Source organism: Rutilus rutilus (genome assembly GCF_951802725.1).
Source record: "Rutilus rutilus genome assembly, chromosome: 5".
NCBI lineage: Eukaryota > Metazoa > Chordata > Actinopteri > Cypriniformes > Leuciscidae > Rutilus > Rutilus rutilus.
Genome location: NC_140213.1, coordinates 49,433,882 through 49,446,381, shown reverse-complemented (window position 1 = coordinate 49,446,381; position 12,500 = coordinate 49,433,882). Strand labels below are relative to the sequence as shown.

Genomic DNA, 12,500 nt, shown 5'->3' with positions numbered 1-12,500 from the left:
TGTGTGTACCATGACAGTGGAGAGGCCTGAGACGCCCAGTAAGCAGCCCATGCCGGTGTTAAAGCTGTCGCTCAGCATGAAGGGAATCATCCCGGCCACCGACGCCGCCATCAGACCCGCGTTCAACATGTGCCGACCCGGCAGCATCAGAGGAGACGAGTCCAACAGACCTGCACACACACACACACACACACAATCACAGCGATTCAGACACAAACACTGAGACAGTGATGTTCTGACTTTTAACGGAGGTTTGGAACGCCAGTCTCTCGTAAACGTGCGTACGACAGTTAGCGCAAGTTAGAGATTACAGTTGATAAAGTTTTAAATATGAATATTTTTCTTACACAAACACATGGCTTCGCTTCAGAAGACCTTTATTAACCCCTCAGAGCCTGTGGAGCACTTTAATCATGGACAGATGCACTTTTATGATGGATAGACTTATGGACTTCAAAGCTTTATAAAGCTTTGGATGACTTGAGGGAGAGTAAGTCATGGGGTAATTTTCATTTTTGGGTGAACTATCCCTTTAAACAGAGACACACAGCATCTTCTCGTTTTGTAGGAGAGAATGACTGAAATGGCTTTAGTTTTGTGAACCCACCCTGTAGTTTCCCGTAGGCCACCAGGGAGCCGCTGAAGGTCACTCCGCCGATGTACGTGCCGAGATACGCCACGATCTTCAGCACGCCGGCCGCCGGGTGCACGTCCAGGTGCGGCTGCTCGATCATGAACTCGGACACACACGTCAGAACCGCTGCCAGACCCACCAGACTGTGGAACGCAGCGACCAGCTGAGGCAGATCTGACATCTCGATGCGCTTGGCGATGGTCAGACCTGATGATGAAATAAAACACACACACACACAGGAACATTCAAACTGTGAACAAACTAGTGCATTTTATGACAAAGATTGTTTCAGTCACTCAGTGTGTATTTTTAATAATGTTAAAATGGTGAAATTTAATAATTTGATTGTGTGCTAATTCATTTGGTTGCGAGTACAGAGAAACTCCGCCCATACGTTCATCTGATTGGCTGTTATTTTTGATAGATTTGGTTGCGAGTGCAGGCAGACTCCGCCCACACGCTCTTCTGATTGGCTGTTATTTTGGAATGATTTGATTGCGAGTGCAGAGAGACTCCACCCATACGTTAATCTGATTGGCTGTTATTTTTGATAGATTTGGTTGCGAGTGCAGGGAGACTCCGCCCACACGCTCTTCTGATTGGCTGTGATTTTAGAATGATTTGGTTGTGAGTGCAGAGAGACTCCGCCCACACGCTCTTCTGATTGGCTGTGATTTTAGAATGATTTGGTTGCGAGTGCAGGGAGACTCCACCCACACGCTCTTCTGATTGGCTGTGATTTTTGAATGATTTGGTTGTGAGTGCAGAGAGACTCCACCCACACGCTCTTCTGATTGGCTGTGATTTTTGAATGATTTGGTTGTGAGTGCAGGGAGACTCCGCCCACACGCTCTTCTGATTGGCTGTGATTTTAGAATGATTTGGTTGCGAGTGCAGAGAGACTCCGCCCACACGCTCTTCTGATTGGCTGTGATTTTTGAATGATTTGGTTGTGAGTGCAGGGAGACTCCGCCCACACGCTCTTCTGATTGGCTGTGATTTTTGAATGATTTGGTTGTGAGTGCAGAGAGACTCCACCCACACGCTCTTCTGATTGGCTGTGATTTTTGAATGATTTGGTTGTGAGTGCAGGGAGACTCCGCCCACACGCTCTTCTGATTGGCTGTGATTTTTGAATGATTTGGTTGCGAGTGCAGAGAGGCTCCACCCACACGCTCTTCTGATTGGCTGTGATTATAGAATGATTTGATTGCGAGTGCAGGGAGACTCCGCCCACACGCTCTTCTGATTGGCTGGGATTTTGTAATGATTTGGTTGCGAGTGCAGAGAGACTCCACCCACACGCTCTTCTGATTGGCTGTGATTTTGGAGTGATTTTGTCTCGTCTCGTCTGGTGTAACAGACACATTGCTTGTTGCTGGAATCTTATTGCATCGTGTCTGGTTAGTCTGGGAATCAACAATTAATTCCAGTGCTGAGGCAGGAATGAGCAGATCTTACCCAGAGTTCCACCTGTTGCCATGGCGATGGACATCTGGCCCAGGAGCTCGGGTGAGGGTTTCAGAGCGCCGAGAGTTGCTGCCACTCCTCCTGCCACCCCGATCATTCCCAGCGCGTTCCCCAAACGACTGGTGCGCTGCGTGGAGAGACCAGCGAGAGCTCCGACACAGCACAGACCCGAGCCCAGGTACATCATCTACACACACACACACACACACACACACACACAGATTATAGAAACTCTAAATTTAAGCCTTTTTTATCCAGAATGTGGGAGGAGCTTGAGTTTGTTGCCCAGCCCTGTTTGTTTGAACGGCCAGAGGCGTCAAAGCTTACGCTACTCCTACATCTGACGTCATGCATCGTCCAGTGTTATTCTTGTGGCGTAAGTCGACCTGCTGGAAGCTAGTTAATTTAGCCAATAACTCTGATTGTGTTCGTCTGAAAGAAGAATGTCATATACACCTAGGATGACTTGAGGGAGAGTAAATCATGGGCTAATTTTCATTTTTGGGTGAACTATCCCTTTAAGACTCCTAAGAGTCTGTGAAAAAGAGATTTTGTATATTCTTTATTTATAGTTATTTGTGTTTGTTTTATTTTTATATTTTATTGTATGTGTTGCACTTTGGTAAACATTGTTGTATTATTATGTGCTTTATGAATAAATTAGAATTGGAATTGGAATAGAGTCTCTCACACACCTGCTCGATGCTGTACCCGCCGGCCACGGACGCCCCGTATCCGCCCACAAACACCAGTCCGGGCAGCGAGTACAGATAGTTGTGCTCCGGAGGATCCGTCGACCTCTTAAACATGTCCAGCATCCTCTGGGTGATCAGGAAACCACCTGAGGATCACATGATGAAGATCACATGATGAAGATCACATTCAATTCAATTCACATTTATTTGTATAGCACTTTTTACAATACACGTCGTGTGAGAGTGAGTGTGTGTGTGTGTTATAGAGTGTTGTTGCTCTGACCTGCGATGTTGATGGAGGACACAAACGCAGCGAGGTGTGTGTGTGGGTGTGGGTGTGTGTGTGTGTGTTCTAGAGTGTTGTGTTGCTCTGACCTGCGATGTTGATGGAGGACACAAACGCATCGAGGTGTGTGTGTGTGAGTGTGTGTGTGTGTGTGTGTGTGTGTGATAGAGTGTTGTGTTGCTCTGACCTGCAATGTTGATGGAGGACACAAACGCATCGAGGTGTGTGTGTGTGTGTGTGTGTGTTATAGAGTGTGTGTGAGTGTGTGTGTGAGTGTGTGTGTGATAGTGTTGTGTTCCTCTGACCTGTGATGTTGATGGAGGACACAAACGCATCGAGGTGTGTGTGTGTGAGTGTGTGTGTGTGTGTGTGTGTGTGTGTGTGATAGAGTGTTGTGTTGCTCTGACCTGCAATGTTGATGGAGGACACAAACGCATCGAGGTGTGTGTGTGTGTGTGTGTGTTATAGAGTGTGTGTGAGTGTGTGTGTGAGTGTGTGTGTGATAGTGTTGTGTTCCTCTGACCTGTGATGTTGATGGAGGACACAAACGCAGCGAGGTGTGTGTGTGTGTGTGTGTTATAGAGTGTGCGTGTGTGTGAGTGTGTGTGTTATAGTGTTGTGTTGCTCTGACCTGCGATGTCGATGGAGGACACAAACGCAGCGAGGTGGGTGTGTGTGTGTGTGTGTGTGTGTGTGTGTGTTATAGTGTTGTGTTGTGTTGCTCTGACCTGCGATGTTGATGGAGGACACAAACGCAGCGAGGTGTGTGTGTGTGTGTGTGTGTGTGTGTGTGTGTGTTATAGTGTTGTGTTGCTCTGACCTGCGATGTTGATGGAGGACACAAATGCAGCGAGGAGAGCCAGAGACTCAGGCAGAGACGAGGGAGTCAAACCTCCACCCATCAGAACCAGCCCACCCACTGCTGTCAGACCTGCACACACACACACACACACACACACACACACACACACACATCAGTACACACACACCCATCAGAACCAGCCCAACCACTGCTGTCAGACCTGCACACACACACACACATCAGTACACACACACCCATCAGAACCAGCCCACCCACTGCTGTCAGACCTGCACACACACACATCAGTACACACACACACACACACACACACACACACACACACACACACTGCTGTCAGACCTGCACACACACACACACACACACACACACACACACATCAGTACACACACACACACACACATCAGTACACGCACACACACACACACACACACTGCTGTCAGACCTGCACACAAACACACACCCACACACCCACACACACACACACACACACACACACACACACACACATACACACACCCACTGCTGTCAGACCTGCACACACACACACACACACACACACATCAGTACACACACAAACACCCACTGCTGTCAGACCTGCGCGCGCGCACGCACACACACACACACACACACACACACCCACACACACACACACACCCCCACTGCTGTCAGACCTGCGCACACACACACACACACACATACATAAGTACACACACACAAACACACACTGCTGTCAGACCTGCACACACACACACACACACACACACACACACACACACACACACTGCTGTCAGACCTGCACACACACACACACACACACACACACACATCAGTACACACACACACACTCACCTGAGATGGCGTTGGTCACTGACATGAGTGGCGAGTGCAGAGCGGGAGTAACGCCCCACACAGTGTGATATCCCACAATTCCTGCAAGGCCAAAGGTCGTCACCATCTGAGTGAAGGCAGCATTGGGGGACGCGATTCCCAAAGCCAACACGGTCGAGAGACCTTGACAGCCATACACACACACAGAGAGAGAGAGAGAGAGAGAGAGAGAGTGTTCACTGAATCATTCATTAATGAACAAATTAATTCATTAATTTGTTTGTTCGTTCGTTGTCGTATTTATTATCATCATATCAGTTTCACACAAATGTTAAATACAAACACTTAATAAAGCTCAACTTAGAGGAAAAAAAGACTAAACAATTTTGTATAAACATCATAACTCTATAAATATTCTTTACTTGTTCTTGTGATAAAAAAAAAAAATCACAGGGTGATTTTCTGGGTGTATCTCGCAAAACAAGTCCTTCAAAACTCTCCTGATTTGTTCATTTGTTCGTTTGTTCATGCCTTCCTTATTAATTAATTCATCTGTTCATTTATTTGTATCATTTATTCGTTATTTTAGTGATTCATTCATTCATTCATTTATTTGTTCATTGATAAGTTTATTAATTTAGTCATTCATTCTTTGATTCATTCATTAATTTGTTGGTTCATTCATTTGTTAGATAATTTAGTCATTCATTCATTTATTTGTTCACTCATTTGTTCGTTCATTTATTCATTCATTCATTCGTTCATTCATTCTTTCATTTGTTGGTTCATTTGTTAATTTAGTCAATTCATTCATTCATCCATTAGTTCATTCATTCATTCATTTGTTTGTTCATTAATTTGTTTGTTTATTAAGTCATTTATTCATTCATTCATTCATTCGTTGGTTCATTCATTTGTTAGTTTATTTAGTCATTCATTCATTAGTTTATTCATCCAATTGTTCATTCATTCGTTCATTTGTTGGTTCATTCATTTGTTTGTTTGTTTGGTATTTCATTCATTCATTCATTTGTTGGTTCGTTCATTTGTTCGTTTGTTTGGTATTTCATTCATTCATTCATTTGTTGGTTCGTTCATTTGTTCGTTTGTTTGGTATTTCATTCATTTATTCATCCAATTGTTCATTCATTCGTTCATTTGTTGGTTCATTAATTTGTTTGTTTGTTTAGTATTTTATTCATTTGATCATTTGTTCGTTCATTCATTAATTTGTTTGTTTTTCTGAAAATGATGTTAGCATTAGTGGAATTGCATTAGCATGGTTTATCAGTTTGTGGCAGTAAATGAAGAGATGTCTCATCAATTACAACTTCAGTATGGTGTCCCACAAGGCTCAGTACCGGGACCGTTGCACTATATAAATAAAGTTGACTTGACTTGATTCATTCTTTCATTCATACATTTTTTTATTTGTTCATTCATTTAGTTGTTTGTTTATTCATTCATTTGTTCATTCATTCATTCATGTATTTGTTCGTTCGTATATTTGTTCATACGTTTGTTCATTCATTCGGTTATTAATTAATTAGTTCGTTTGTTCATTCATTTATTAATTTGTTTGTTCGTTCGTTCGTTCGTTCGTTCATTCATTTATTGATTAATTCGTTCATTCATTCATTCATTGGGTTATATATTCATTCATTCATTCGGTCGCTTATTCGTTTGTTCATTCATTGTATCATTCATTCGAATATATTTTCATTCATTTATTTATTTATTTATTAATTTGTTTGTTCATTCATTGTATCATTAATTCGGTTATATATTCATTCATTCATTCGTTCAACCGTTCAATCGTTCATTCATTGTGTTATATATTCATTCATTCATTCGTTAGTTTATTCGTTTGTTGATTCATTGTATCATTAATTCGGTTATATATTCATTCATTCCTTCATTTTATTCGTTTGTTGATTCATTGTATCATCAATTCGGTTATATATTCATTCCTTAACTCATTCACTCATTCGTTGGTGTGATTCCTGACCTGCTGTGTAGACGCCCGCTGATGTCATGGTGCGTTTGAAGGGTGAAACCACGGCCCGTTTCTCGGCCTCGAGCTCGGCCACGCTCTTGTGTTTAACGGGAGGCGGAGGAGGGCTGGTTTTGGGAAGCGGTGCGGGAAAAAGATTCTGACCTTCCTGGAAACAGAAAACAAAATATGAGAAAATGTATGAAAAGGTTTTGTGTGATTTCTAATGTCAGCATGTGTTCATGCACGTCACAGGAGTGAGTTTGTGTGTGTGTGTGTGTGTGTGTGTGTGTGTGTGTGTGTTCTGATTCACCTTCATCACCATAGTCCCTCTGATCACATGATCCAGCGTGTGTGTGTGTGTGTTCTGATTCACCTTCATCACCATAGTCCCTCTGATCACATGATCCAGCGTGTGTGTGTGTGTGAGAGTTTATGTGTGTTCTGATTCACCTTCATCACCATAGTCCCTCTGATCACATGATCCAGCGTGTGTGTGTGTGTGTGTGTGTGTGTGTGTGTGTGTGTGTGTGAGTTTATGTGTGTTCTGATTCACCTTCATCACCATAGTCCCTCTGATCACATGATCCAGCGTGTGTGTGTGTGTGTGTGTGAGAGTTTATGTGTGTTCTGATTCACCTTCATCACCATAGTCCCTCTGATCACATGATCCAGCGTGTGTGTGTGTGTGTGTGTGAGAGTTTATGTGTGTTCTGATTCACCTTCATCACCATAGTCCCTCTGATCACATGATCCAGTGTGTGTGTGTGTGTGTGAGTTTATGTGTTCTGATTCACCTTCATCACCATAGTCCCTCTGATCACATGATCCAGCGTGTGTGTGTGTGTGTGTGTGAGAGTTTATGTGTGTTCTGATTCACCTTCATCACCATAGTCCCTCTGATCACATGATCCAGCGTGTGTGTGTGTGTGTGTGTGAGTTTATGTGTGTTCTGATTCACCTTCATCACCATAGTCCCTCTGATCACATGATCCAGCGTGTGTGTGTGTGTGTGTGTGAGTTTATGTGTGTTCTGATTCACCTTCATCACCATAGTCCCTCTGATCACATGATCCAGCGTGTGTGTGTGTGTGTGTGTGAGTTTATGTGTGTTCTGATTCACCTTCATCACCATAGTCCCTCTGATCACATGATCCAGCGTGTGTGTGTGTGTGTGTGTGAGTTTATGTGTGTTCTGATTCACCTTCATCACCATAGTCCCTCTGATCACATGATCCAGCGTGTGTGTGTGTGTGTGTGTGAGTTTATGTGTGTTCTGATTCACCTTCATCATCATAGTCCCTCTGATCACATGATCCAGCGTGTGTGTGTGTGTGTGTGTGAGAGTTTATGTGTGTTCTGATTCACCTTCATCACCATAGTCCCTCTGATCACATGATCCAGCGTGTGTGTGTGTGTGTGTGTGAGTTTATGTGTGTTCTGATTCACCTTCATCACCATAGTCCCTCTGATCACATGATCCAGCGTGTGTGTGTGTGTGTGAGTTTATGTGTTCTGATTCACCTTCATCACCATAGTCCCTCTGATCACATGATCCAGCGTGTGTGTGTGTGTGTGAGTTTATGTGTGTTCTGATTCACCTTCATCATCATAGTCCCTCTGATCACATGATCCAGTGTGTGTGTGTGTGTGTGTGTGTGTGAGTTTATGTGTGTTCTGATTCACCTTCATCACCATAGTCCCTCTGATCACATGATCCTGTGTGTGTGTGTGTGTGTGTGTGTGTGTGTGTGTGTGTGTGAGTTTATGTGTGTTCTGATTCACCTTCATCACCATAGTCCCTCTGATCACATGATCCAGCGTGTGTGTGTGTGTGTGTGTGAGTTTATGTGTGTTCTGATTCACCTTCATCACCATAGTCCCTCTGATCACATGATCCAGCGTGTGTGTGTGTGTGTGTGTGAGTTTATGTGTGTTCTGATTCACCTTCATCATCATAGTCCCTCTGATCACATGATCCAGCGTGTGTGTGTGTGTGTGTGTGAGAGTTTATGTGTGTTCTGATTCACCTTCATCACCATAGTCCCTCTGATCACATGATCCAGCGTGTGTGTGTGTGTGTGTGTGAGTTTATGTGTGTTCTGATTCACCTTCATCACCATAGTCCCTCTGATCACATGATCCAGCGTGTGTGTGTGTGTGTGAGTTTATGTGTTCTGATTCACCTTCATCACCATAGTCCCTCTGATCACATGATCCAGCGTGTGTGTGTGTGTGTGAGTTTATGTGTGTTCTGATTCACCTTCATCATCATAGTCCCTCTGATCACATGATCCAGTGTGTGTGTGTGTGTGTGTGTGTGTGAGTTTATGTGTGTTCTGATTCACCTTCATCACCATAGTCCCTCTGATCACATGATCCTGTGTGTGTGTGTGTGTGTGTGTGTGTGTGTGTGTGTGTGTGAGTTTATGTGTGTTCTGATTCACCTTCATCACCATAGTCCCTCTGATCACATGATCCAGCGTGCCGTAATCGAACTCCTCCTTCGGCTCGAAGTGGAAGAACTCTTTATCGGGGCTGATGGCCTTCAGGAGTTTGATGATGTTGTTGGAGTAAAGCGAGCTGGCCTGAGTGGGCATCTGACTGGGCAGATCCGTGAAGCCGATGTGCGTCACGCCCTACACACACACCAGCACACACACACCAGCACAACAGCACACACACACCAGCACACACACACACGTCAGACTCGCTCCCGGAGACACAGGCTGAAGAACAGACGCTCTGATACCTGATGGACGTAAAGCTGAATGTGTGTGTGTGTTTGAGTGTGTGTGTGTGTGTGTGTGTGTGTGTGTGTGTAAAAGATACCCTATGGACGTAAAGCTGTCCAGGTTTAATGGTCTCGATGTTTCCTCCGGCCTCCGCCGCCAGATCCACCACCACCGACCCGTCCTTCATGCTCTCCACCATCTCACGCTTGATCAGCACTGGAGCCGTTTTACCTGATCACACACACACACACACACACACACACACCTCTATAATACACTGCTGCTGCGTTCAAATGACACGGGACAAGCCACATGACAAACACTTGCGAGAGTGTGTGTTAGTGAGAGAGAGTGAGTGAGTGTGTGAGTGAACATCTGAGTGTGTGTGTGTGTGTGTGTGTGTGTGTGTGTAAGTGTGAGAGAAAGTGAGTGAGTGAGTGTGTGCGAGTATGTGTGTGTGTGAGTGCGTGTTTGTATGTGTGTGTGAGTGTGAGAGTGTGTGTGTTTTTGAGTCTGTGTGTGTGTGTTTGAGTGTTTGAATGAGTGTGTGAGTGAGTGTGTGCATGTGACTGCATGTGTGTATGTGTGAGTACGTGTGTGAGAGTGTGAGAGAGTGTGTGTGTGTGTGTGTGTGTTAGGGGTTTCATCAACTAGTCGACTGTCACAACCACTAGTCGGCGCTGTCGGCCCTAATCGACTAATCGGAAACAAAATGGCGTCAGGCGTTGAGGTACCTATGCGTCCAAAACGGTCAAGGTCATCCTATGTGTGGAAATACTTCACAGAAAATGTAGACACATCCACCGTTACCTGTAAGTTATGTAAAGCAGTGCTAAAATACAATAGCAATACGTCTGCAATGGACAATCATCTTAGGATGAAACACCCACTGCCAACAGCAACCGTTTGTGGCAGTGACGCTGGTTTTCATGGACTGAAGCGAGACCAGCTCGGGGCGCGGGCGCGAGCACGGCAGGTTACACAATACTCGTTCCCTCTTCTAGAGAGAACCGAGGTTACGTTAGGTAAAATATTGGCCTATGCATGCTTAAATGATATTTGCTTAAAGATGCAATGAAAAATGTAGTTAAAACTATATGCAGAACTCAGAGTTGTGATGTTGACAATGTTGTCTGAGGCTAGCCATGTGGCAATGTTTATCTGCAGCGTTCGCTGATGCGCGTGGTGTGGCGCGGTTCATAACAAGAATGTTTTAATTACAAGAATGTTTTAAATGAATGCTGCTGTTTTTGTATTAACACATGTTGATGAAAAGAATAACTGATGAATTTATTTATTATGTTATTTCTGAATTTCAAAAATACATTTCCAATGATTCACCAGAACTCCTTCCTCTGTGTCTTCAATGCTCAATGCGTTAATGCGTCAGTTTAATGAATAAATAATTTAATTCATCGTTAATTTAGTCGTCGACTGTTATGCAAAACTAGTCGACTAGCAAAAATCAGTAGTTGTGAAACCCCTAGTGTGTGTGTGTGTGTGTGCGTGTGTTTTTGAGTCTGTGTGTGTGTGTGAGTGTTTGAATGAGTGTGTGTGTGTCTTTGAGTGTGTGTGTGTTCACCGGGTATCAGAGCAGTGGTGATGACGATGTCGACTTCTTTGCACTGTTTGGCGAACAGACTCATCTCGGCCTCCAGGAACTCTTTGGACATCTCTTTAGCGTAACCTCCGACCCCTTCGCCCGACTCAGCGATGTTCACTTCCAGCGGCTCCGCGCCGAACGACTTGAACTGCTCCAGAGCTGCCGGTCTAACGGGAGACACACACACACACACACATCAGGACAGCTTCATTTCGACCGCCGCTACAGTGAAGACACACACCTGGTGTCGAATCCTCTGACGATGGCGCCCATTGATTTAGCAGCTCCAGCCGCAGCGAGACCCGCCACACCACCACCGATGACCAGCACCTGCACACACACACACACACACATACATAACTCTATTCACTGCAGTACAGAAATCATAAAGCCTTGTTTATTTACCCCTGGGACCAAAAATATATATGAATTCAATGGATTAGACATACTTTGATTATTAAAATTAAATTAAACCATTAAAATAGAATAAAAAAATGGAATTAAATGGAACTTGAGAAGAAATAAAACATATTTCATATTTACCTAAAAATGTTATTCTTGCTTTTGCTCTTTGATTACTAAAATTGTATTTAACCATTAAAATAGCCCAAAACAACAAAGGGGAAAAAAAGAATTTTTTTGAAAAATTTAAATAGAAAAAAAAAAATTTGGGAGAAAAAAATAAAACATATTTCATAGGGCCCCAAAAAAAAATTTTTTGCTTTTGTTTTTTTTGTTACTGAAATTTAATTTAACTATTAAAACAAGGTCCAGAGAAGTTCAAATACGGGAAAAAAACAAATCCATAAAAAAAATGTATGGAAAAAAAGGTAACCATTAATTTAACAATTAAAACAGTCCAAACAATCAAAATGGTGGAAAATAAAACAGAATTTGGGAAAAAATAAAACATATTTCATAGGGCCCTAAATGTAATTTATGCTTTTGGTCTTTGTTTACTATTTTTTTAAACCATTAAAACTGGGTCCAGAAAAATTTAAATGGAAAAAAGAAATCCAGATTTTTTTTTAATTAAATAACATAATTAATTAGATGTGTTTTTGTAATTACTACAATTTAATTTAATCATAAAAAGGAGCTCAGAAAAATTTCATTGGGCCCTAAAGATGTCATTTGTGTTAAACTTAATAAGCTTTGTTAAATTGTACAAGTTTCATGATTTTAATTAATTAGAAGTGCTTTTTGATTCCTAAAATTTAGTGCAACCATTCAACAGAGTCTAGAAAAATGTAAACAGGATTTGGGAAAAGTCCAGTGCACAGGGCCTGTGGGACACTGCCTAACAAGTGCACTTCATGGGCCTGTGGGACACTGCCTAACGAGTGCACTTCATGGGCCTGTGGGACACTGCCTAACAAGTGCACTTCATGGGCCTGTGGGACGCTGCCTAACGAGTGCACTTCATGGGCCTG

The 12,500-nt window shown here is 43.3% G+C and overlaps 1 protein-coding gene across 2 annotated transcripts in view; it reads right to left on the bottom strand.

Annotated features, from left to right (window-relative positions):
- The window catches only part of nnt2 (nicotinamide nucleotide transhydrogenase 2), a 32,190-nt gene that overhangs the window by 14,590 nt on the left and 5,100 nt on the right, over positions 1 to 12,500 (bottom strand). For both annotated transcript variants that reach the window (XM_084409449.1, XM_084409450.1), the window contains 11 exons: positions 11,309 to 11,397; positions 11,047 to 11,234; positions 9,562 to 9,695; positions 9,177 to 9,368; positions 6,745 to 6,898; positions 4,758 to 4,919; positions 3,906 to 4,016; positions 2,800 to 2,945; positions 2,096 to 2,291; positions 608 to 841; positions 10 to 170 (listed from right to left, as the gene is read on the bottom strand). In XM_084409449.1, the coding sequence (XP_084265575.1) occupies positions 10 to 170; positions 608 to 841; positions 2,096 to 2,291; positions 2,800 to 2,945; positions 3,906 to 4,016; positions 4,758 to 4,919; positions 6,745 to 6,898; positions 9,177 to 9,368; positions 9,562 to 9,695; positions 11,047 to 11,234; positions 11,309 to 11,397 (1,767 nt within the window). The remainder of the gene's footprint in view (positions 1 to 9; positions 171 to 607; positions 842 to 2,095; positions 2,292 to 2,799; positions 2,946 to 3,905; positions 4,017 to 4,757; positions 4,920 to 6,744; positions 6,899 to 9,176; positions 9,369 to 9,561; positions 9,696 to 11,046; positions 11,235 to 11,308; positions 11,398 to 12,500) is intronic.